The sequence below is a fragment of the Pempheris klunzingeri genome, chromosome 6, assembly GCF_042242105.1.
Source record: "Pempheris klunzingeri isolate RE-2024b chromosome 6, fPemKlu1.hap1, whole genome shotgun sequence".
Lineage (NCBI taxonomy): Eukaryota > Metazoa > Chordata > Actinopteri > Acropomatiformes > Pempheridae > Pempheris > Pempheris klunzingeri.
The window spans coordinates 11,642,903-11,669,932 of NC_092017.1; the positions used below are offsets into that span (position 1 = coordinate 11,642,903).

The 27,030-nt window shown below is 43.6% G+C and overlaps 1 protein-coding gene across 2 annotated transcripts; it reads left to right on the forward strand.

The window, feature by feature from the left end:
* Positions 1 to 90: 90 nt before the first annotated feature.
* Positions 91 to 25,798, forward strand: LOC139203185 (uncharacterized protein C1orf21 homolog). Of its 2 annotated transcripts, XM_070832862.1 has the most exons (7): positions 91 to 337; positions 5,439 to 5,511; positions 12,196 to 12,325; positions 20,241 to 20,326; positions 21,901 to 21,968; positions 23,129 to 23,189; positions 24,259 to 25,798. In XM_070832862.1, the coding sequence occupies exons 3-7, from the start codon at positions 12,235 to 12,237 to the stop codon at positions 24,298 to 24,300; spliced, it is 348 nt and encodes a 115-aa protein (XP_070688963.1). In that variant the 5' UTR covers positions 91 to 337; positions 5,439 to 5,511; positions 12,196 to 12,234; the 3' UTR covers positions 24,301 to 25,798. The 2 variants fall into 2 exon arrangements, with proteins under 2 accessions (XP_070688963.1, XP_070688962.1); XM_070832861.1 differs by lacking the exon at positions 5,439 to 5,511 and having other exon boundaries at positions 93 to 333.
* The last annotated feature ends 1,232 nt before the right edge of the window (positions 25,799 to 27,030 follow it).

The window sequence follows — 27,030 nt, forward strand, 5'->3', positions numbered from 1 at the left end:
TCCTTCAGAGCACTAGAAATGATTTCCACCTCAGGCTGCCTGTGTGTGAAACACTGAACAGCTCGCGGCGGATCACTCTCATTCCCAGCTCCAGCTCCAGACCACAGCTCGGGTCCAGCACTGATTTCTGAGTTGGTGGGGCAGTCCTCAGCAAGATGGCTGCATTGCTGCGCGCAATAGTGGCATCCTGGTGAAATGACGCAAGCCACAGTTTACGTTCAGTCCTCGAGGCTCTGAGCTCTCCAGTCTCCATAGCGCAGATCCCGCCCGACTCACAGCCGGAAGACCGACCGGGCTATCCTCCAGTGGACCGAGCCGAACCGGTTCATCTGAGTAAGTACCGGCGGGCTTTTACTCGTTAGTCGTCTCCCAGAGGTGTCATTTGTCCTCCGGTGAGAAGCACGCTCCTGCGCCTGGTTTCTGTCTCTCTTTACTCCTCTCTTTTGTTGTTGTTTCCTGAGTGTACCGTGATTACCCGGCGCTTTCCTTCCTGCACACCGTGGCTTCGCATCTGTCGATGTTTTGTTGTTGTCGGCGGGGCTCGCTGCAGCGCTTTATCTCAGCGTTTGTTGTTTTTTTACTGGCGATAAAACACGAGAGGGCTTCAAATGAGATGTGAACATTTCTCGGTGTGTGAGTGTGTGAGTGTGTGTGTGTGTGTGTGTGCTCGCTCGGCTTGGACAGCGTTGGCTCAGCGCATTTCAAATTTTCCACACATCCTGGCTGTCTGTGGCACCCTGTCCCGCTGTAAAAGGCCGTGTGCTGGGGAGACACTCCGCAGAGGGAAGGTGGACCTGGGCTGGCCGAGGCTTCAGGCCGTTAACCTTTGTGGAAATGAAACTATTTGCACACACACACACACACACACACACACACACGGAGAGCGTTTGCGCTCCCCGTGTGTGTGGGGAACAAAGCGCCCAGTGTCTCCTTGTAGCGCAGCTGGACACAGCTGTTGAGCCGAGCTGCAGCTCAGGCTCCAGGACAGGACAGGACAGGTCAGAGCTCTGTGGCCACACCAGAGGTTACCTCTGCTGCTGCTGCACAGCCTGTGTGCCTCACAGCTCCCATAACATGACAGGAGAAACCCATTGACCACCACACATAACCAGTAGGCTATTTTTCTGGGCATGTTTTAGAAACTAGTGAAGGCTTGTTGTTGCTCATTACTGTGTCTGCCTCAGAGGGAAGACAGGAGCTGCTGGATGACAAGAGGAGAAATTGCTGCAGCCAGAATTAGATTTGATACACAGACTCATTTGTGGCTCATTAGCTAAAATGTTGCCTGAGTCTATTTCAAATGTATCCGTGCCCTCTTCCTCAGACACTATTACACACACTACATCAGCAAAGGGACTAGATGAGTTTGCAACTGCCTTCCTGGCTGCTGAGTTGAAATGTGCCATATGGCCATTAGCTACTGTAGATGTTCCCATGTGATCAACACCAGGCCATTACGTCCATTTGGTGTCTGCGCGGCACCCTGGTGTGAAAGTAGGTTGGTGTGGCCGGCATTACAGAGCAGCAGCAGCTTACATCTGGGTTACATAGGTTACGATCAAGTACCGGCAATCCTGTGAGTGGATGTCGCAAGTCCCCCTCCCCGCTTGATTTATCTGCCTGTCTTCATCTATCTGCCTCCATCTGCCTTTCTCTCCCACCCTCCCTCAGTTGCTTATCACAGTGTGTGTGTGTGTGTGTGATCATGAGTCGTTGCTCACATATGGCTTCTTGGTTCCGGTGGCTACTGAAAGAGACTGAACCGCAAGAGTCTCACTCCTCCTCGCTCGTTTCTCTTCTCCCTCTCTGCCTCTTTCTCCAAGGCAGGAGGCTCTATTCTTAGTCCTGCTCTTCCTCGTCCCCTCAATCATCATCGCCGTCATCTTCCTGACTACCTGTGGCCTCCTCACCTTGAGCTGATTAACGGCAGGTCGAGGGTGATTGTTTGGCCCCTGTTTGGGTCATGATGCAACACCTGTGATGTCACCGTGCGAGGAGGTGGAGGGTTTCCATGGTTACCAGGATGTCTTCTGTGTGTGTGTGTGTGTGTGTGTGTGTGTGTGTGTGTGTGTGTGTGTGTGTGTGTGTGTGGGTGTGGGAAGGAGTTCCCATGACTGGCTCTTGCATCCAGTTTGCGTTGTGTTCTCTGCGTGGCAGAGCTCAGCGCTGTGGTGTGATGAGGCAGTCTGTATTGCAGTGCAGAAAGCACAAGGCCAGCACAACACGATCCCTCTGGCGTCCCAGTGTCCCTGAGTTTGACTCGCTGGATGATGGGTTTGTCTACCTGGCTGACTAATCAAAGCTCAAGCATCAAATGATGCAGCATGAAACCTGAAAGCTGCATTTGTGTCGTTTTCGTCTGCTTTCTTCCATCTGGTTTGTGTGTGTGTGTCTGCATTGCAGTCGACGTGCAGATCGGTGGATGTGGGATCTTTCTGCCATTGGTGGTCCTCTGACTGCTCGCTCTCTGAGTCAGCAGGGGTTGGCTGTGCAGCCAGTATGCATGCTCTGTGTGCTTGTGTCTGTACCATGATTAGGCAGCGTCTCTCTGTGTCCCTGACTGTGTTTACTGTGTGGTTTGTGCTCAGAGTCCAGTCAGGATGGGACATGGAGATGGGGTCCATTGCTGATTTAGTTTGCCAGTTTTTTTTCTTTTTCACTTATTCACTTATTTTCACTGTGTGCATCTCTGCAGTGTTTTCCCATCAGACAGAATGCATCTGTTTCCCATCATCATTGTACATAACGCAGATCTCTGACAGGATCTCTGCAGGCCCGTTCCTTGATAATGATCATGATCACAATAACTCCACTGTTGGACTGATGTGAGAAAAGAAATGGAGCGTTAACCCGCCAATAAAAGTCAGTGCATTTAAAATGAAGACAGGTGATGGTGAAAATAAAATCAAAAAGCACTGTCTTGGATTGGGTAGATCTAAATGAGATTGGATGGTTCTTACAACACGGTCAGAGAACAGAGAAAAGGAGTAAAACCTCACATTTGAGAAGCTGCAAACTGGGGCTGTTTGTCATTTTGCTCGAAAAGCTTGTTTTATCTGTCAGTCCAAAACCCCCAAAGATTAAACTTATTATATATGGCACAAAAAACAAAATAAAATTTTAGAAATATTTAGCCTTCTTGACTCCAATGATTAACTGCTTATGAAAACAGTCACTGATGGGCTAATCGTCTGTCTGCCGACTAATTGATTGATTAACTGATCAGCCCTGAATTTAACACATTTCAGACAAGCTTTACTTAAAAACCTCCCAAAAATAAAAACCAAAATTGGATTTTGTGTCACTCATATGAAGAATTCGATGTCATGTAATGAGTAACAATGTGCTACGTGACCTGGGACACCTGTGCTACCATCATAAAAATGAATAAGCGTTAACAGAATAAAACATGAAACATCAGTGAAAAAAGTCAAATAAAATTAGTCTCAAGAGAAGTGTGTCAGAATCTGGCTGGTTTACCATCTGGGCTAAATAATTTCCCGGGGAAAACGCTGTTTAGTGACATTTCCCATGTCGTGATACATATTCTGATAATGAATGATGTCAGCCAGCACTACAAGAATAACCTCATGTTGGATGTCATTCGTCTCTTGGACAGCTGATGGAAAAACTGCTGAAGTGTCTATTGAATGAAAGGTTTCCTCGCTGCTGCTCGAGTGTCGCTGTGCAGGATAATAGACAAGGAAAAGCAGTGGTTTGCATCTGAAAGAATCGCACCATGGATGTTACATCACACCAGCCGTGCTGAGCCGTGAAACACGGGCTGATCTGCAGCTCTTCGGTGAAAAGCCCGAAACATTTCAGTGTGTTTCATTCACGCGCAGACAGGCGTCAGAAACGGCTTTGCCAATTATCCAGCAGCATGCTTGCCAATTAGGCAGAGATTGATATTTATTTTCTTCAGCTGTGGTAATTTCTGATGAATATTAATGCTGGTATTCTTTTATTTTGCCAGTTGTGGGTTGGTTTGTGAGCAATTCAGATGGATTTGGATGAGAAAACATAAATACGTTTGACGCTGTGTTGGAGTGTTCCCGCTCCATCAGCCGTGTGCAGCTGTCTGTAAGTAAATGTGATGAACAAGCGCTTACTCACACACACTAAACTTGAATATGTAAAAGCAGTGATAGTAAAAACATAAACCACAATGCTGAACTCCTTTATTGGTCTGCCATCAATTCGCAGCACTCCTTTTTGCTTAAGAGGAACTGCAGCTAGGACAGAAAGACACACTTTCCCAGAGTGCAAAAATACACCTGTTAAATACATCCGAAGAGCAGAACAAGGTCTCAAAGCAAAGGTTGGACTCTGCAAAGTGCATGTGGCTTTAATGACCCATGTCCTCTTACTGGCTTTGTTGTATGTTTCATACCAACGCAGGAGGAACTCTCTATATTGCTAAAGCATTTCTTCAGTTACTTTTTCACCCTTTTGATCCTGCTCTTCACCTCACCAATCACCCCAGGCTCTGACCTGCTTTTACCTCACTGGAAGCAGCAGAACGGAGTAGTATCAGAGGCAATAAAACGGGCATGACTGCTTTCTCTTTGCTCTTTCAGGGAATCCGTCTCGCTCTTGAGAAGCCAGTGGCACAAATGTCAGCCAATAATGGGCCTCAGAGGAGACAATTTGCTTTGTATAAGGTGGAACAATCCATGTTTGTATTGTTGGGCTCTACCTGCACCACAAAGTGGCCCAGTACAGCTCAGCTTTCAGTTAGACTGCTGTACTGGTCTCTGAAGTCAGGCTGCTAATAGTAATCTGAAATGGCCTCATCCACCACTTCCTGCTCTCGCTCCTTTGTTTCGTCCTTTTCTCGTTCTGTTTCTCTCTTAAGGAAAATGCTCAGAGCCAGGCAGACCTCTCAGTTTCAGCTCAACTGGTTTTATGAGCCTGGATTAAAAACATAGGCCCTTTGCCAAAGTACGTATGTAACAACATGTCTAAAAGCTGCTCTTATTTCTTTACCAGCACATGCCTTCGCTATGTGCAATGTGTCTCTCATTGTCAGTCACACGGCCAAGGCTACGGTTTCACCCATCAGCACAGAGGAGCTCCTGTATCTACCTCCTTCTCTCCCCCCTCTGTTGCTATGCCCATGCCTCCCTCGCTGACCACTTGTCACCCTCATTACAACAGTAAGAAAGAGGAAAGAGCCGCTGCTCGCACAGCAGCAGACAGCAAGAGAGAGAGAGAGAGAGAGAGAATAGAGACGCACACTTTAAGCAACAGCGCACCACTCAGGAGAAACCCTTACTGTCCACCAGCCCGTGTGTTGGCACGGCTTCCCAGGCTTGTCAGACTGATGGAGTGCTTAAACTGGGACAAGAGGAGAGGTGCAGCATTTGCTGCCTGGCTAGAGTAAATATTATGGCGCGTTGGCCCAGGAGTTGTACTGAAACTCTGCTCTGTCACAGAGGCAAAGGCACAGTGGACACACTGCAGCACACAGCAGTGATTCTCCACCAGAGAGTCCTGAAGCAACCTCAGGTAACACAATTTAGATTTTTGCTTTTACTATAAGAGCAAGATTAATGTTACATTTGTCATCGGGGGGACATCTTTGCTGTTGCACAAGGTTTGGGCGATATATATACAGTGAGGTGATATGAATTTGTCAGTCGTTTTAGATGTTGCCATGCAGTTTATCCCACAAATACCTCTGGGTCACTGAGAGGCCTTTTTACTATAACATGATATATATTGATATCATGATGTGAAGATAAGACAGACAGTGAAAGAGGATTTTATTAATATCGTCCAGTCCTATGTTGCCGTTATTCCAGTTTAAGAATTTTAAATAAAGTGTAAAATAAAAAACAACAATTAATACAAACACTTTTATCATTACAGATTTTCAGATGAATCCTTGTGACTCTTTTCTCTAAAGTGATATGATAGAGTTGTTTATAACGGTTTGTGGTTTATACGTGGCGATATTGATATTTAGCAGAATATGGGAAAACTTTATACATTTATAGATGAAATAACTAGATGGTAATGTTTGTTTTTTCATCTCCAATGATATCTTAAAATTAGCACAGTTCATCACATTATAAAATTATAAATTCCCATAAATTCACTATTGCCCTGAAGTGGTCCTGCTCATTGATTTGCAAGCAAGTGGTCAATTCACTCTGTGATATTAAAGGATATCTACCTCTGTATTATCATTATGTATGATCGTATCACCCAACCGTATTCAGTGGTTTTCAGCAGTGTTTTATACCAGAGGAGAGTCACTTCATCTGAAACTAAAGACTAACATCATAAAAAAAAACTCATACATTTTTATGAAATAAAACAATAACCTGAAGGGAAGAAGACCAGAGACACTATTTCATGAGTGTGATTTGTGTTCAGGCTCTCACCTACTAACTAAACTGATTATGATATGAGATCTTTCAATATATGGGTGTCTTGCTTACAACAAAAAAAATTTTTGTGCATATATTCCCAGTCCTACTTATGAAGATTCTGTGGGTCTTGCTAACCGGTGCCACTGAGCACCACTAGCATATTGCAATGCACTGACCAGCTCAGTTTGCCTCAGTTTAACACAGAGCAGTGCAGACCAGCAGAGCATGGCTCAGCACTCTGAAGCAGAGGATGAGTCTCTGCTCTGCCACAGGTGGATATGCTGAGAGACCTGCCCTGCAGCTGTGAGTCTCCCTGTGGCTTTGACCGTGACTGAAGTCATCGCTTCCCCTCCTGGGCTTCCTAGGTGCTTTTCTTACCAGGAAGCTGACTCACACTCAGGTGCTCCTTTTGCAGGAGCCCTATGATGGGGACGGATAAACCCAGAAGGAAATAATATCCGTCCAAAAAAATAACTTGATGCACACCTCCCAGAACTCAGCTCAGCCAGTTTTTCAGGCTCTGTGGTTGCTTGCTCTGCCTCTGGCACAGCCCTGTGTTTGAGAAACTTTTACACTGCACACTGCTCAGTCTGTGAGCACTTTGTGTGTTTATGCAAGCATGTACACTCACATCTCTCTGTACAGTCCTTTTGGTTCCTCCTTTGACAAACTGACTTGTAAAGAAGGCTTGTTCACACGACTGAGAGTAGGTCACGTCCCACCTCCAGGTATGCAGGCATGGGCAAGCCTGTGTGTTTGCCAAATCATATTCATATTAAGAGCCTGGTCATTTGCCATGTGTTAAGGATTCCTTTTGGCCCTAATACACATATAAGAGAGTTTTTATTGCAATGGCTATATTATTGTTTTGACGTATTTAAAATTGCTCATGTGGTAAAAGATTGAGAGAAGCCTCTCTGTCCAATCTGGTGCAAGTTTAGCCAGTAATGACGCAAGACCTGCGAGCTGACATCATGGCATTATTTATATCTCTAAATTAGGCTACTATTTTGCCTTGGCGAGTATGAGCGTGATGAATGTTAAGCATCTGGAGCAAGTTGCATGGATCCTGAGGTGGTTGTGTGCCAGTTGATATTAAGAGCTCTTATCCCCGTCAGACGATGTGATGTTTATCAGATCATGTTGGCTCATCGTGCGTGTGTGTGTGTGTGTGTGTGAGTGAGTGACAGCAGGAGCAAGAGATGGTTGGTGTGAGGGTCTTGGCTGACTTTCCAGACTAAGCTTGTCCCATTGACACACTTCTGCATCTGCAGGAGTAGGCGAGCTCAGAGCAGCACAGTCCAGCTGTCCTGTGGGTTAAATCAACACTGTGCAACGCCCCACTGTGGTCTTGCATGTGGCACTGAGTTGCTCATTGGGCAGAGTTCAGCACTAACTCAGGCTGGTTCCAGCTGGAGTCGCCAATGCTAAAATTGTTTGCACTGATCTCATTGTACAGTGAAACACATGCAAAAGATTGAGAAGATGCAAAAGAGCTCCTGAGCCTTTATTGTCCTTTCTTGTACCCACTCCCAGCACTTTAATATTTATGTTTGGTGCATGTCTATGAGTTGTTCAGTCAAACTTTTGCCCACTTTTGTGCAGCAAAAGTTTTTTTTTTTTCAGATTTTTTGCTCTGGCAATCTTTTTGTGGCCCTCAGGAATCACTGCTTTATCACACCATTTGAGACAAAATCATCACATCTTTAGAAATCTAATTGATGCTCTTGAAACTGTTGGCTTTTGATTAAAATCTGGTAGATTTTGAAGATTTCATTTGGATTTTTTTGAGTGTAGAAAGACCAGCGTCTTGCAAAACACACAATTTTTGACTTGTTGAATTTCAACACATAACAGATTTTTGTGTCATTTTTCTTTCTGCTTTATTACAGGCCTCACAGTTTTTTATTTATAGGTGTATTTGGCGTTGTAATACCCGGCCGACCAGCTGTAGCTTATATGTATAACCCAAGTAATAGCAGCTTGGCTTACAGATTCACGCAGCCTAGCATTATCCCTGCACACAACAATAGCTCTGGGACTGCTAGGTCTATTTTTAGCCTGCTCCTACTCACAATTTGATGTTTCAATACATACAAATCAAAGCCCTTCAAACAGATGCTGCCCACACACTGGAGACCCTTTGAGACTTAAAATCTATCAAGGCGGCTCACATGTCTCAATTCACTTCCTTCAGAGCATTCATAAGGGAGTCTCTGTGCTTTGCTAATCTAATATTCACTTCAGTTCTATACTAATAGCCCAGAATTAAGAGAAGATCAACTGTTCCCTCTGTGTCCTCTGTCAGTGGTCTTTTTTTCTGTCACTGTAGCCCTGTCTGGCTTCTCTGCTTCACTGTGTTGCGATTCTCTGACAGGTAACGTGCACCCCCGAGGCACTTTTTCAGGGTGCACACCTCGTCCTCCTCAGTGCAAAATCCTCATTTAACTTGACTCTGTCAAGTGACGGATTAAGCTGGATGAGATTATTTTTGAAACTTTGCCGCTAGAGTCTCTTTGTGGCGATGTGCCTGAGACTGCATTAAGACCATCCAGCTGTGCACGTCTGTGTGTATTCGCGAGTGTGTGACAAAACTGAGTTGTTCCAGAGCGGCAGTCGTAGTAAGAGGTGTCCCAGGCTGCCTGGAATGGGCTGATAAGCTGCTCTCTAGACCAGGACACACACGCTCAGGCCACAGGTGACACCACAGCTATACCACTCTACACACAACTACACACATCCAAACCCCTGTGTGTGTCTGAGTGTCTTGATTCCCTGTCTCTGGGTATAGCCTCCTCTAACCTGCGGGCCCTTTGAGAAATTCATGTGTAAGCTCTGCTCAGGCTCCTGAGATTAATGTTGTTTTACCTGGAGAGCTGAGAAAGATATTCATATACAATTCCCTTATCCTGTATTGAACATGCGTGTGCGCACACACACACACACACACACACACACACGCACACACACACACACGCACACACACTTTACACATTCACAGCAGGTTTAAAGAATAATTGATTTAAATTAGAGTGTTATATGTATAGTTTTGGCTATAGCTATAGCATATGCTCACCGTAGGGCTGCCACTTTTTCAAAAAAATCCAAATTCTTAAAAATGTTTCTTTCGTAATTGTTTTCTTCTAATCGCGTACTTCCTTCTTTGATTAACCTCTAGACAGGACAGCAGGGCATGCAACAGATCAGAGTGAATGTTACAAATGTTCCCCCACTGAAGTACGACGCAGAGCCTGTTCCCCTCTCACGCTGTGACCTTTGCATTTGGACAGATTTTTATAGAAGAATATTTAATTTCCACACGTATGCTGAGAATTCACATACACACATTTTCTGTTTTACAGAATCAGCAACTCAATGATCCTCACTGATTCAACCTGCAGGATTTTCTTTAAATCTGTATCATCAACCAACTGCTCCTTTCTTGCCCATTTGGACATGTTTTTAGTGATGTGAGTGCCATCTTATTATTTTATTAAGAAGACCCATTTTTTTGCAAAGCTAGAACTATCCTTTTATCTATACAACCACTACAATGTACAGTATGGTCACAGCCATCCGTACGGTTACCTCTCACAGCACCAGGTGTACAGAGTGCAGGGAGTAGTTACTGTGTGATAACTGCTCCCTGCACCCCGTACACCTGGCGCTTTGTGCCGTGTCCAGAGAGATGGAGGCTGGTCGGCTGCAGCCTAAACACGGGAGTAAACACTGGCTTCCTGACAACTTCAAACGCTCGGAGGATCACTGGAGGAGGGAGGAGGGGCACGCGCCGCTCTTTTGAAGCTCTGCACTCGTCTTTCTCTCTGGCCTCTCTCTATCCCACCTACTTTTCATCCTTTCCTTCACCCTTGTCCCCTTTCGTCTCAACCCACCTACTTCCTCTCTGTCTTTGTCTTCTCTGCCTCTCCAAAAAGCCTCCTCAGCCCTCTTCGTCTTAGACTCCTCCTAGGTGTGTGTGTGTGTGTGTGTGTGTGTGTGTGTGTGTGTGTGTGTGTGTCTGTGTGTGTGTGTGTGTGTGTGTGTGTGTGTGTGTTTGGATCTGGCAGCAGTCAGATGGGCTCTGTCAATGACAGCACATGGCATGTGTGAGTGACATGGAGACTATCTATAGTGTAATGTGTCTGACAGTGTGTGTGTGTGATTGACTGACAGTGACGTTCGCAGCTTTGTGTCTGCTGTCCCTCTGAGTGGGAGGGCTTTGCTTTTCCCCCTTCTGAATGATAATGAAACATTACATTTATTTTATTCCCACTGTCATGGCGTTTGGTGTAAGGATACCTCAAGACGGCTGATTTAAGCCTCCACAACTTTTCCAAATAACGTTGAAGTTATCATTTGGCTGATAGAATCAAGAACAATCTCAGCAATATATGTATTGTTACAAAGCTGCACTGATCAATGTTTTCATATTACCAATGGATCAAATGACAAACAGTGATACAAAAGATTTCACTTGTAGTGATGAACCTACAGAGAATTATTTATTTAATTAACCTCAAATATATGGACCATTTTAGCATCTTTCAGCTCATTGTTTTGATTTTCTGGACAGCAACAAGTGTTTTGATAGTACAGTAGGCAACTGCTTTAAGCAAAGAAACTCAGATAAACCCACTTTACAACTCCTGCCCGGCACAAAACAGCAGACAGACATTGTTAGAAACTAAAGTGTTTAGCAGCTAAAGAGCCAAATATTTCTCTCGGGTGTGGTGGAGATCAAAACAGAGCTAAAAGTAGAATGAGCTATGTTCATTCTGACCTGTGTTAATGGGCAAACTAACATGCTCGCTATGGATGGATAGATGGATGGATAGATGGATAGATGGATAGATACTTTATTCATCCCCAAGGGGGAATTCAGCTAATATTATTCAACTAGTATTTTTTATTATGCTGCCAACAAGTGGCCAAAAACATCAATCAATATAGCGTCAAGTAATTCATCAAGTAAGAAGACTAAATCAGGTCAGACATAATGAAACAGAACTGTTTGTTTTGTTGTGCTGGCAGCCTTTGATGGGAATTAATCCTTCTGTTTTGAAGAACAATTAATTAATTTATTAGTCAGAAAAATAATCAGTGGCATTATACTGTATAATGACATATATGAATCTATTATCTTATGTGAATATAATGAAAATACTAATTTATTTACAGCCCTACTTTAAACCAGGTCATTGTGTTTATTTACCCACAGGGCCACCCTGCTGTTCCGGCTCTCCACATGTAATGACAGTGGTTACGTTTTGCCCTGAAAGAAATACACACAAATTTAAAGTCATAATCTGCAACACTTTCATATAAATGCTCATTTCACTTTCTACTGATGTATTATGACTCAACCTACATTTGTGGCTCTGAGATAGACACTGCTGTGTGGAAATAATGTTTTTCGGTTTCCTGCCTCAAAGTCATACACAGGATGGCTAAAATGTAGCTAAATGTATTTTTCTGATCAAATAAGTAGAGGATTAAAACGCGCCGCTCTGAAGTGGAGCACTGTTTGTAAATGCAGCGTACAGCTTGCAGATCTGGTTGTCCTCTTTAAAAGAGAAGCAAATCTCCCAAGTTGTTGCAATGCCGGGAGAAAAAAAAAAACTGTACGAAGCATTTTGCATTGATTGACCCAGTTTGTTTGGAATAAAGAAGAAGAGGTTAGTAGCATGAGTGACAGCCGCCATAGCAGAACAAACAGTACAGTACATCCGAGAAGTGATATCTATGAAGAACGCTGTAAAAACAACAGAACAGCAGTGTTGCTCATTTTATGATGTTTGCCTCTGTCCTTGTCCAGGTGAGAGTGCGATGAGGAGAGGTTTCAGAGTGTGAGGCCATGGGCTGCACCTCAGCCAAGCAGGTGTCGGCCGTGCCCAACGATGAGGAGGGACGCGGCAAGGCCTACAGCAATGGAGACCTCTTCACTGGTCAGTATGCACACACACACACACACAGATGTCAATAAAACAGCTCCATTTCACTCAGTTAATTGCTCAGCATAGACCCATTGCCCTGTCTGCCCTCGCAATATATTCTCTTCATTATGGCTCATAGTCCTTTAGCAGAGTGTTAAGTTCTCCATTTCAGACAATAACTGTCAACACCACAGTTTTATTGGAGCCATGCGTGTTGACGGTTCATGTTAGAGAGAGGAAGTAACCAGTTAGTGAGACTGCAGTGTTCATTCGCTCAGGTGTTATGCGCCCTTGATGTTCTTAATATTTTTGGAAGTGGAGAGGGAGAAACTGAGAGGAATGGAAAGCAGGTGAGGCTTTGAGGAGAGAAAATAGTAAAGGCAGTGAGGGGGGGGGGGAAGGAAGGAGAAATGATGAGGTGGGGTTGTACAGGTGTAGTTAAAGGAACACTGCACAGATTTTACGCATGAAGTTCTGTTTACTCTTCACACAGAGTGCCGCTCCGCCTGTGAAAACACTTGTGTTAAAAAATAACCCAGATGATGTCGTCGGGGTTTATCTTGGCTTGGGCATGACACTGAAAATTTCTGTTCGTAAGAAATGGAGACAGCAGGGTTGTGATGAAACACACTATTGAGTTGCATTATGGGAAATGCATGTGTTTATTTTTCTTTGTATCATTGCATTGTGGGAAGTGTATGCAAATGAAGTGATTAACTCTCCCCTGTGTTGCCTGCACTGAGAGCTCCCCGCCCGTCATCCCGCTTGTTGTCTAGCCAGATGACGCAGGCTCTTTGCCTGTGGTTCGGTTGAATAGTGAAATTATTACTTTTAATTTCATTGTTAAGTCACTTATTCGACCGAACAACAGCCCTACAAGCTGGATGACAAGCAGGAAGCTGTGGCTGCAGGCAACATGGGGAAAATTAGACATTGTTTGTTCATTTGCATATACTACCCACACTGTAATAACATAAAGCCGGTCGAAAATTAGCAAAGTATCCCTTTGATTGCCGGTCAGGGCTTGTTGTTCGATTCCTGTGTCAAAGTGTGCTTTAAGCAAAACAGTGACGTTGCTCCCTATCTGGGTGAAAAAATATGTCGTTCTGGCCAAAAACTACTGCCACAGATGGTGTAATTTTATAGAATTGATTAAGTGAAAAAATAATCAAGAGATTAATCTGTAATGAATATAATTGTGAGATGCAGCTCTAGCTTTAATAATAGCACACAGGCTGTTGTGCAACGAGGGACAGAAATGAAAGTGAAAGCCAGAAGAAGAGAGAGATGGGTGGTAGAGGGATTAACGGCGATTAAGAATTAGGAGCAACACTCTGGTATAACTATATGCGGGCGGATGGACGTGGCAGATGACGATCCACAGGAGGTCCTCTCTCTCCCTCTCTCTCTGTCATCCCACTCTCCCTCTGACCTCTCCCCCTCCCTTTTCTCCAGCCTCTCACCCTCTTTCTCCAGCCTCTCTTGGGTTTGCTGCTCTTTCTCACCCCTCCAATTCTCTCTCTCTCCATTGCGTTCCCCTCATCCAGCCTCACTCGCCCCTTCCTGCAATCACTCTGCTCTCATGTCTTGCTTCCCTCTTGTCTTTTAAGGAGCAACAGTACGAGGCAGGAGATGAGAGGGAGAGATGGGAGTGGAGTGTTTTCCTTGAGAGAGGAAGGGAGAATGACGTGTGTTGACGCTGCTGTTCTTCTCTTTTTTTGGTCTTCTCTCCCTCTCTTCCCTCAACTTCTCTGTCTCGATTAGATCGCCCCTTCCTTTCCCCTGCTCAAGGCCCCGTTGTTGCCTTCCTCTTTCTCTCTGTTTCTCTATTTTGGGTCCCTTCACCACCCCCCTCCTTTCCTGCCTTCATCTCCCAGTGTTTCTTCTCCCCAGTTCTTTTCCTCTCTTCTCTGGCACAACATTAGGTCAAAACCTTTTGTCCCTTCACTCTCCCCCCCCCTTCTTTCCTCCTTCTTCCTCTCATCCTATCCCTGAGTCTATCTGTCAGTTGGTTAAAGGGGAATCCAGAGTGACGATGGCTGAGCCAGACTACTGTTTGTCTTCAAGTGTGTGTGTGGAGGTGGAAGACAGAAGTGACCTGGATAGCGTGGATTAGACTTATCCCAGGCCACAGCCCCGAACAACAATCTTTCTTCACGCCCCTTTTTCATCATCTCATCTTCATCCACTCTTATCTTTGTTCCATCTTCTCTTCTAGCTGACTAACTTCTTTTCCTCCACAGTATTTTAGTCATTGTCACACACTGTGCAGTCATTCTTTCCCACTTAACTCGTCGCCCTTTCCAACCCCAGTCTAACTGCCTCACTGCATCCGGTGTAGTTCTCGTGATCAAGGCGGAAAAGATTGGTCGACCCTGGACAGTCAGCCCGCCTACACACATAAATGGACCCCCACTAGACTGTGTGTTAGTCTGTGTTCATATATGTTTGCGTGTTTCATATCAGTTAGACAGTGAGTCCTCTTCCCGCTCATGCTGATCCGCCTCCAACAGATTGTCTGCCAGCCAGTCAGTCTGTCCTTGTGTGTATTTGTGCATGCCTGTGTGCGTGTGTGTGTGTGTGTGTCCCAGATATTCTGGCTGCCCGCTCTGTCAGACTCTGGCCACTAACCCCTTCCCCACCCTCTCTCGGCCACTCTCGCACAATAACCGGAAAAGTCTGAGCTCCATTACACAAACACTGAAGGACAACGAGGGAAAATAGCAACACTCTCCACAACATCATGCTATTGATGTCTGCAATAATCACAGTTGGAGGAGATTGAAGTGCAGATACTGTATGTGTATATGATTGCATGCGTGGCACCCTGACATGTATACACAACATAGTGACGTGCAGATTTCACTATTTGTGTCGGTGTGAGGCAGTGGAGCAGCTGAGCAGTTCGAGAGTTGGTCTTTCTGACAAACTCCCACGCGACTGTCCCTCTTTAGGAAAAATAGTGTTAATAGAAAGTGAGTTTGTTGTTTGGGTGGCTGATATTCCATCGATGTAGGCCAGGACACCTGCAAAAGGATCAATGGTATATTTTACTCCCAGGCAATATAGCAGGATGCTCAAAACGGATGAAGAAGAAATGCTGGCACTTCAATCATACTGAGCTTTCTTTATCACGCCGTAAAGTGGGCACTGAGTCCTTGGAAATATTATCACATATACAGTTGAGAGAGAAAAGCTACATCGTTGAATGAATTTTTTTGTGCTAATATAAAGCATTTCAGAGAATTCTTCTTCATCTCCTTCATCTTCATCTCCTCCTTCTTGATATTTTTTTTCTCCTGAGAACAGAAAACCAAACTCGTGTTACAGGTCCTCTTTAGGGCAGTACACAGAAATGGAGAAGTGCACTGGTGACCCGGAGGTCGCACATTCAGTCCTCAGGCTGGCAGGATAAATATGGCAACAAAAGGTGAAAGAGCAGCATATACACATCCCTCATTGTCACTGCTGAAGTGCCCTTTAACAAGCTGCTCCATTGGAGGTGCTGAGTGGTTAACTGAGGTTAACTGTGGTTGCACTGGGCAGCTTCCAGGTGTGATTGTGGAGCAGGGCGTTCCTGGAAAAGAGCATTCATCAGTGAAGTAACTCTAGTTAAATAAAGGACAGATACATGCACAAGATAAGATATGATAGATTCAGAGCCAACGGGCAACAGTTTTAGAGCACTAAAAAGAATTTTAGATATTACTGTCAAATAACTCACCCTGAATGAGATTAGCAAGATCAATGTGCATGTCTGCATGTACCAGCACACACACTAATGTACAAGCATCTACTGTACATAAACAGATATGCATACATTAATCAATGTGGCTATACACATTTGTATGTGTGTACGAAGGTTTAAGTATGTTGTACAGACTGTAAAGCCCTCTGATTTGCAGATAAATAAAATGCAAATAAAATTTGACTTGACGTGATCTATGCAGTGCATGTACATATGAGTGTGTGTATATGTGAGTATATCTTTAATTCCCTCACTTGAACCTTGCATATCAAGTATATCTGTTTCTGTGTAATGGTCTGATAGGAATTGTTCCCCACTTTCATAGAATCAGGTGTGGCTGTTTGTTTGATAACATCAGGATATTTGTTGGGGAACTGGTTTGTAATGTGTGTGTGTGTCCTGAGCAGTGAGAGACTTGTGGGTCTGAAGCTAAGATCCACACATGCAATCAGATGCTCACCAATCAATGCTAACATGCTCTGTCTCTGTCTCATACTGCACATGTTGTACGTTTGTATGGATATTTTCTAGAGACAGTTCCAACAGGCTTCATGTTTCTGCACACTCAGGACTTTTTTAATTTCATCCAGCACATTAGGCCAATGAGTAACTGCTGCTGAATGGCCAACAGAAGCTGAAGTTTGTTTATGCATTTTGTATACGTGATCGGTTTTAATGGTATGAGCCTAGTAATGGAATATTATGGTGAAAGATGTGTGAATATTCTGCCGGTAGGATTATGTAGCACATATTTTTAGATCAGTCACTTGTTGTCTGGAGCCTCCAGTCGGTTATTGAAAAGCTCCCTTGGGTCACAAACAATATTGAATACTTCAATTTTACCACAGTCACAGACCGAATGTTTCAAAATGTCTTTTTTAATCAGTCCGTTCCTGCTTTTCATCATGTTATCCCCACCAGCAAAAGCCATGACATTTATTTCATTTGGTAATATTATGCACAGTATTTATATAATTTCTTTCTAAACTGATTCCCCCTTGATGGGTATGACTTTGTGTGCGTGCGCGTGTTACTGTGTGTGTGTGTGTGCGTGTTACTGTGTGAGTGTGCGTATGTGTTAGAGATGAGACTTCGTGTTCAGGTGTAAATGTCATGGCCAGGCTGGTGATGGCCTGGAGCCAGAGTTGCCGAGAGGGAGGACACACAGCAGGAAGGACAGAATGACATAGCCACAGGACAGACAGGGCAGCTAGAGTTGTTAGAACACACACATACACACACACACACACACTCACACACCCAGAGATGGCTATTTAAATGAGTCATACCCATACGAACGCCACACTTGCATAAAATGACAAACGTGCTGATTCAAAGACGCAGCCTTATCTGAAATAGAACCGTTCTTGTGCATACACACCCTCATGCATACGCAGTGACTGTCGGTACCTTAAGGTCAGCGTGGAGTCTCTAATCAGAGATGAGAAAGATGTCCACATCACAAAATCACAGCTTCTCAAAATAGTTCTTCCCTTTCATCTTCCTCTCTCTCTCTCTCTCTCTGCCTTTCTCTGACGGCTCCCTTCCTTCTCTCCCAAAGCGAACCCGGCTTCAGCGTGACGAAACACCCTTGTCATTTCTTGTGACAATGACAGCCCCACACACACACACACACACACACACACACACACACACACACACTACTCACACAGCATGACCAGTTTTTGCTCCTATCTAAATTGAAGCAAAGTCTGTGATGTGATGAGTCTTGATTGGTGTAAGCTGGGTCACTTTGATCTATCTATACCCGTCACATTAAGCTCAGTGACTATCCTGTAACAGGAGCAGAACATTCAGCCTGTTTAACCTGTCAGGCTGCAGCTCACCCAAATTATAAAGTGACATTTTTCAGAAAATGTCCATTTAGATTTATTTCTGTAGCCCACAGTCGCAGCTAATTTTACCCATTCTTATTCATTTGTATCCACCTTAAAGTAGAGATTACGTGGCTTGAAATTTATGTGGATTGCCTCTGTTACATGCAGCAGAGCAGAGGAAATGGCTCTTGATTCTGTTTCCTGCTGCGGCACTGTATGTGATGCGCGTTTACAGAGCAGGTCTTAGTTTGGTAAGCCTGTGTAGTGTTATAAAACAGTTTGTGTGCGTCGGCATGTTCAGACAGGAGCTGCTTTGCTGCGACTTGTTTACATTCCTGAGACAAACAGAGCTGCAGAAAAGAAGTCGGCATTTGTTTCTTCTCTTTGTCTTAAATCTGCCAGTTTCCCGCCTTTCAAATTATGTCAAATCAGTAATGCTAATCAGACAAATGCAGGCCGTGTTTGACTCCACACTGACGCACATGTAAGATGTATCACACACAGAGGCAAACGCACACTCCAGCACACAGGTGATTCAGGTGTTAGGTGGATTGTGAGCAACAGAGCAGAGGGAGGGGTGAACCCTTCAGCTGGGTACAAAGTGGCACAGACAGACAGACGCTGATAGAGCGAGGGCAAAATACAAGGAGTGCAACAGATAAGGCAGAGAGGTGGGAGTGTGTGTGCGTGCATGTGTGCGTGCGTGCGTGTGTGTGTGTATCAGAGTCTCAGCTGCTTTATCAGTTAAATGTCCAACAACCTGGTAGTCGGCAGAAATGCCCGGTGTGCTTGTATTGGTTTGCTCAAGGTTAGGTGGGGTTTGGTCTTCCGTAAAAGGTGTTGTATGTACTGTTTTTAGACCCTATATCATCCTACATCGCTGTCAGATTCACTGTGATATTATTGTGTGGTAGAAGCACCACTGGGGGCCTCTCAGGGTGTTTTTGTGCCTTAAATGCTTCTAGTGCTGAAACTGTCTGTAACATGTACGCTACCTTTTGCTAAAAATCCTACAATCAATGTGTCACATTTAATGGATGTGAAAATTAAAGGTGTGCAGCACTGAATGTGCGTAACACAAAATAATGCAATTCCTACAATAATTTCATTTTATAACTCATTTTAGAGTAAACTATTAAGTGTATATTATGTAGGGAATAGTGAAAGAGGGTATGATTTCCAACACAGCATTAGTGGATCTAAAGCAACCAACGATTACTTACATTATTGATTAATCTGCAGATCATTTTGTTAGTTAATCGATTAATCTAGTTTATAGAATATCAAGAATAGGGAAAGTTACTCAATAGAGGCTCCAAATCATACTACAATTTCTCAAAGTTAATGTGGTAATAATTAATTGATGTTGAAATACTACAATACACATGCTTCTCTACTTTTCCTGGACAATATGATATTAAATCTGTTGCACAGTCAATTTTTGTATTGTGATATTTCATTTCTCAGGCTCGCTAGCTTTAAATATATTTGTCCTGGTTTATGCAATATAACCCGTTAGAGATCTTCAGGACTGGACTGTGGGCAGGTTGATTTGTTGAACTTCTGGTTATGTGTCACTGGTTGTTGCATCTATTTTAATTAGATTGGATTTAAACAGTGCACCGAAATCAGTAAGAGCTGCATAATCCCAGTAAATCAACACATTCGGGTTATTGCCCTAGTTTTTACCTTAAGCAGTGAATCAGGATGCCCGGTGTCGGGCGTGTCGCTGATGCTGTTTAGTTTTGCGGAAGTGTTACAATTCTCAACAATGACCTCGTCTTAACTATCTTTGCTGTCAAAGCTGTCCATGTAGCCTAGAAGCTGCTCAACCGATCTTTAATCCCCTCCAGCTTACTCCTTCTTATTTGTTCTCTTTTTTTTTCTCCCTCATGTCTCCTCTGTCTCCTCTGTTACTTCACAAACACGTGTATTCCCCCTCGCTGTCTCTCTGTTTTTCCTTTGCGGTAGCTAAAATGGACAGGACATGACTAGTGTCCTCCTGCTTGTACCTCAGCTGTCATGTTCACTTTCTAAAACACTGTATCATGCTGTAGTTATCAGATTACCTTGGACAAATTCTAATTAAAATCAATGGTATAGTCGCTGGTAATGTTGACATAATGCAGAAAGAGCACAGTGAATTTATGACATAGTTCAATTATTTGAGCCTTTCAGATCATATTGATTAGGATGAATGAAAGGAATCTGGTCAGTGTTTCTTCCATGGGAGACGCCTGATAAATACATGGTGCTTATTTGCCTCCTGCCTCTCTCTCCCTCCTTTAACCATGCCTCTCTCTCTCTCTCTCTCCCTCTATCCGGACCACTCTCTCCTCAGATGAATACAAGATGAAGGGAGTGGAGGAGGTGAAGTACATGAGAGGGGATGAAAACCGGGTGAATGCACGCAACCAGGAGAACCTGGTGAGAGACACACACACACACACACACACACACACACACACACACACACACACTCTCCACCCCATCAACTGACAGCCTGTCATCCACACACAGACTCAGACCTTTTTCTGACAGTTTATCAGCTCAAGCGAACAGGCTCGTGTTTGTGTCCAAAGGCGGCTCCGTCAGCCTCAGTAGCCCACACATACACACTTATTGTCTCTTGTACTTGTGCAAAAACACACAAAGAGGTGCCTCACACACAGGTAGAGACAACATGCTGGCGTGTGTGGAATGTGGGGGCTGATCGCTTGGTCGGTTTGACGTCCTCCTGCAAAACCTGTGCTCTTAAACAGTGAAGAGAAATGTTATATTGTCAGGGAAGAAGTCTTTTTTGTGTTACTAATTTTCCAAACATCCTGACAATTCAACCCCTTTTGCGCATTTAACCCTGTGTTTATACAGCTTGCACATATTTACATCCTTCCTAACACACTAAATGACCGAAAAGTGTGGTAGTGTGAAGTGAGAACCCATTCTCTTATTCAGTAAATGTGGTCAGTCTGCCTGTGGAGGAACAATAACCAATGGAACTATAAATCCTGATTAAAAGAGAGAAGTAGTGTCACAATGTCACTAATGTCACAATGCCTTTTATATTACTGCAGTTCAAAAACAGCCTTATCACAGTAACAGGCTACAGCCACGAGAGGAAACACCTCTTATCATATGAAAGTTGAAGCCACAGGAAAAGCAGAGATTTTACATTAACAAATCAGATAAAATGCCACTTGACTTGCGCTCTGATGATGGCCTCATGCAGGATGGTGTAGGAGTGTTTACCTTATATCTTTTGGATGTCGCAAGCACAGCATTGGAATTATGTTGTGAAGAAAACAACAAGGAACACCTTTTGTGAACTGCGTAAATTGTTTAAATGGCTGTTGTCTCATTTCAAAGTGACAGCTAAGGCTGCAGTTTTAGTCGAGAGCTATTGGAAACCGCATTTTTACACAGCCGCGTAAATTCCAATCCAGCCACTGCATGTGGTCAGACCAGTATTTGTTTCCCTCCAACCACCTGTCAGTACTGTAGGTGATTCCTGTCAAAGAAGAACTCTCTCACACACACACACACACACACACACACACATACACACATACAGTGGTGAAAGATGCAGGTTACAGTATTTTTGGTTGACCACTGCAGAATCACTGCAACATTTTACTGTAGCAACAAACTGCACACAGAGCTTCCAAAAGCGTTGATACAGTTTTATTTAGACCTGCATGCATCATATCTGTGCCTGATGTCCTGTGACTGTCGTGCAGTGCCAGCTGGGTGAGGAAGTAATTTGATAATGCAGGTTCGATGTGGCGTGTGCATTCAGTGGTGTGGCTGTTTGCTGATAGGAGATGTTTGTTTTTTGCCTGTTTTATCAGCTGATAATGAAAGCTAATGGTGTGTGTGTGTGTGTATTCGAAGGAGGTTGAAGATGGGGAAATAGCATAGAGGCCCCCAAGATTCACCTCCACAAAGAGCCTCACTGTGTGTGTGTGTGTGTGTGTGTGTGTGTGTCTGTGTCTATCTTTCAGGAGAAGAGTAATGTGCAGTACAGGGGTAAACCGCAGAAAGAGGTCTCTGGAGCAAACATCAAGTCTAAGTAAGTAGCCATCAGCTGCCTACATTCTGTAAATAAATGGGGGATATTGTGTAAAAATATAGTATCTAAATATTCTGGACAACTCTGATAACTTTTGATCACACAAAGTTATCAGAGTTGTTGTAGAAGTTGATCACAAATCTGTTGCTAAAGCATCAGTTCACCCAAATATAAAAACATAAACATAAAAACATATTTCCACCCGTCTAGCGATATTCATCCAGATAGTTTTGGATTTAAGTGACCAGTCTCTCTTTGCCTTCATCCCCCATATAATATGAGGTATTTGCATTATTGAATAGTTCTAGTCAACATTTTCAACAGTAAAATGTTTTTCTAGAAGAAATTATAATCTACAAACCTCACTGTCAGCCATTAAGAATGAACTTTAAATATCAGCTATTAAGCCAACATGGATGAGATGTTTTTAAAATGCTCAGGAAAAAAAATGGAAATTTGAACTTTTACAGTTCAATGACAACTGGGAGAACTTCATCTGCTGAGAATATAATCGATATATTAATCGAGATATATATATATATATATATATATATATATATATATATATGAAAGGCTACTAATGGACTTTGCGGTGAGATTGTTTTGTCAGCTCACTGGAAACATAGGGAACGTTACTTCCATAGAAAGTAGTTGAAAACTTAATGTGACTGTAATGTGTTTTCATTTGGCTGAACTGACCCTTGAATAAACCATTTTATCCAGTGCCCATTAAGATGCGACTTAGAATCAGTATGTTGATATTATGGTGTGAGAAGTAAGTGCTGTCTTGTGTCTGGTCTTTGTAATGCTGCATCTTCATCTTGGCTAACCTCAGACTCTGTGTGTGTGTGTGTGAGTTGATGAGTTTTTGTATATGTATACATATTAGTTGCATTTAGCGTTTAGCCTTTGTATGAGAGACTGGGTTAATACTAATTATTTAAATTCCTCCACAGCATTGCAGCCATAAATTTCTCACACTGCAGTGAGGATTGTGTGTGTGTGTGTACTGGTGTGTTGGTGCTGTGTGTGTGGGGGGGTGTAATGGAAAATTCTCATGATGTATTTGTTGCCTCCCTTCTCGTCTCCAACGTCCAACTTCCTCTCCCCCTCCTCTCTCTCTCTCTCTCTCTCTCTCACCCTCCCTCCCTCCCTCCCAGTATTCACACGTCAGAGAGCCAGCAGGAATTTTTCAGGATGCTGGATGAGAAGATTGAAAAGGTGAAGGGGTGGGGGAGTATCTGTGTATGTGTGTGTTTGGGTTGGCGGTGGAGGAGGAGGGGGGGGGTTATTTACATGAGGGGCACAGAGTGGGTCTCAGAGCGTTTAAAGAAACAGCTGGGTCTTAACATTTAAAGTGACAGGCTGTACAACAACATCCATTAGTCCACACTGTCACTGCGTCGAGGAGCTCAACACTCTGCTCCGCATGTGTGAGGGGGAGGACCAGGTCATCGCTGTTGTGATGAGCACTCACTCCTCTGAGTCTGCCACTTGAATTACAACAGTTGTTTCTGACTATAGACGAGGCTGCAAACTGGGTTCAGTTTTGGTCTGATAATTTCAGTTTCCAACCCTGCTTTGATAGTAAGTTTGTCATTTTTGATGGAGGAAATTAGCGCCCACAGTGATGAACCCACAGAGAATTATCAATGGACTCAGCTGCAGATAGCATAGCAGATTATTTATTTCATTGATCAATTAGTCGACTAGTTGTTACAGCTCTAACAAATGAAGTGGAGAATGAAAACTGCATATACATTAGTGCAAAATGCTTTTATTTGAACTTGAATTGAATGTGATATGTAGCACAAAATGGAAATACATCAGTTAAATACCTAAAGTTGTACTTAGTCCATTTACTTGTCCATTATAAATGCACTTTACTTTCCACCACTGGTTTGCAGCGTAGTACTGAGGCAGAGTGTGTTTTAAAGCCTTATTTAGAGAGCGTAGATTTAGTCAAGCTGTTTGAGAGGCTCTGGAGAGAAAAGAAAAAGCAGGTGAGTTAGCTCCTCATCGTGATGGACGAAACAAAACAACATAACTGCCCACCTGTCAGCACTTTCAGCTCTCATCCAGATCAGACCCATCCAGTTTTTCTATGCCAGTACCTGAAAATAGCAGAGGGTTTGTTTAAGCATGACCAGAGTAACAGGTGTGCGAGGGTCTGCTGCATGCAAGCGGTTGAGAATAGTATAAAGAAGTTAATTACTGAGTATACTTGTATACAAATTAGAGTAGAAAAACATGAAAGTCATGCATCTCTCTTTAATCTCTTTCTTTGCAGGGGCGAGACTACTGTTCGGAGGAGGAGGAAGATGGGACATAGCACAGAGGCCCCCAAGATTCACCTCCACAGAGAGCCTCACAGTGTGTGTGTGCGTGCTTGTGTGTGTGTGCTTATGTGTGCCTGAGAGAAAGAGTTGAGAGAGGGCTGAATCAGTGTTTTACCAATGGGGCGTTGATGTGACGGGACTCTGTGTGTTGGTATGAGCATGTGTGTGTTGTTGAACATATGGCAAAGATAGTATTTTAATCAAAGTGAAAGAGTGGGGGATACATGTGAGGAAGAGAGGAAGAGAGAGAGAGAATGGGATAAAGAACACTTTCTTCAGAGACTACAGCCCCCCCCCCCTGCTCTCCTAGCGCCTCAGCCCTTCAGGCTCCTGACTGGACAGATGGAGGTGGCGGAGCGATGAAGGGACAGACAGATGAGGAGGGAGAGATGGAGGAGGCACACATCGCCATGAACGGAGAAACGGACTCGCTACACTCATGTCAGAATAATTTCCTCAAGCAGGACAGCAGCAGCTCCTCGTCCCTCCATCTGTCCCTCCATATCTGTCCGTCTGTAGCTCCGTGATCTGATCCTTAATATTTAACTCCTGCGATTGGACAAAGGAAGTTCAGAGTATGGAGGCCCAGTAGGGACAAATCTCTTGGTTCATGTGTGGAGGACTGAGAGACACACAGGTGAAGAAGAAAGGAAGTTGCATAACGCCACTGGGATCCCCACTGAACTTTTTGGCTTGGCTTCCTACAGCCAGGCCGGCCTGGGCCATGAGGGACTGAGAGAATGGGTGAGGGCGGGTGAGGGAAGGTGGAGAAGAAAGAGTGAAAAATTTGTGATATTTTAATAAGAGAGAGTAGGGAGCGAGCTGGTGATTTAGAAACTCTAAACTCCTCCTGCCTTCTAAAGTCAAGGACCTTTTTTATTTTTATTTTTTATTCTGTTCCGCAGCCACTTGTTCTGTTCTTTTTTTCCCTTTTCCTCAGTTTGTTTTTACTCTTGGCTTCCTTCGTAGTGTATCATCGTCATCATCAATGTCATTATCATCATCATCGTCACCGCAACCGGCGGACTGAAGCTGCGTTAGTTCAGAGCATCTGTGTCTCGACCCGATCCATCCTCCTTCATTTACAGTGCAGATCCCAGCTGACGCACACATTCATGGAGTCTTTTATTGTACAGATGAAAACACACTCATCCCTCAGCATGTACATACCAACCACACACACAGACACACATTATTGTATCCCTTTCATTTCACCAGCAGACTGTCGTGTGCATCAATCAGAGGTATTCTGCAAAGCTCCATTTCTGCTGTGGTTCAATGTTCACACATAAACACACACACAGACACACATCCATACACACTCAGGCACTGAAGCAGCAAACCGGGGCTGAGCTCTAGGGGAGGATGCGTGGTTGCCATGCAGACACAGACCTGATCACATTTTGTGTTGTCATCTTTACTGGATATTCCTGTTGTATTATTTTGAATACTTTTTTTCTATTAAAAATAAAAACAAAAGAAGCTCTTAAAGTGCGTAGCATCTTAGTGTGTGTGTGTGTGTGTGTGTATTGCTATAAGCTGAGTAATGGAGCGCCGTCATGCTGGCAGAGCACTGAGGGGTGTGAAGTCAGTCTATTTTCCTGTGGTCATGCTGCCTCAAGCCATGCAGTCAGAGCACATTCACTCAGAGCACCAAGACTGTGCTATGCCTCCTGCTGGCACGATATCATTACTGCAATCTAGTAGGCAAGATGTTGAAACAACACATTTCACCCATAATTAAATACACAATTTACTATTATGCGGTCAGTTACGTGAGTGGGAGGAATATTTTAGAATTTTAGATCTTTCCTCCCAAGTTATCCAATTTACAAACACAAAATGAATCAAGTTAACCATCAAAAAATAAACTTTGAAAGAAACACTAAATAAACAAGGAATGAAAGATTTAGTTCAGCACAAACAACTTTAAGCACATCATATTTCTCATTTTCCAATTTTCTCAAACTTTATTTGGGAGATTAATGCCTTCTGGATGATGTAACTTGAACAAATTCAGACTCAGTCTAATGACTGTCGAGACAAGACCAGTTTAGCACCTTTCAAACAAAGAGCTTTACACAAGGAAAAGAGGTGCAACAGTTACAGTGAGATCATTTAACTTCTAAAGAATTAATGAATATATTATAAATTAAAAGTTAAATACATCCAATCATAATGGAAGTAATCACTCTCTCTGTGTTTATGTGTGTGGGTTTTTCGATTTTCTCAAGAACTTTTCTGTTTGACCTCATATGTGCCGGTGTATTGCTGAGGACCACAGGAAGTGTGGTGTCAAGTTTGGAGCTAATTGTTCAGATGCTGACACTGTAAGCGCAACCTTTATGGTTTGGCCTGTAACTTTTGAACCACAAGCCTCAGCAACAATATTCTTTTGTTTTCCTGGATTCTATGGGTCCAGACATATCTATCCACATAAGCCACGCCCATCTGTACCATTCTGAATTTTGTCCAAATTTTTGCCTCTCCTCCAAATGTTCAGTAAATGTAAAATTTGGTCCAGAACATCTCTGGGCTGGAAAATGTTTGGATATTTGATATTCCATACAGTTTGGTTAAGCTCAAAGTTTGCTCAGATGCTGTAGGCAGCGCTTATATTTCAAAAGTCTCCTCAGTAGTTTGTTCTATTTTACCTACATTTGGTGGACGTGTAGATATGATGTCTGCATCGTCTAATATGAAGAAGGAAATCCATCCATCTG

Bases quoted from the DNA above. Each gene is read 5' to 3' on its own strand.
- LOC139203185 (XM_070832862.1), top strand. From the start codon at position 12,235: ATGGGCTGCACCTCAGCCAAGCAGGTGTCGGCCGTGCCCAACGATGAG. The intron at 21,969-23,128 runs GTAAGTAGCCAT...CCTCCCTCCCAG, and splicing joins GGAGCAAACATCAAGTCTAA to TATTCACACGTCAGAGAGCC. The intron at 23,190-24,258 runs GTGAAGGGGTGG...CTTTCTTTGCAG, and splicing joins TGGATGAGAAGATTGAAAAG to GGGCGAGACTACTGTTCGGA.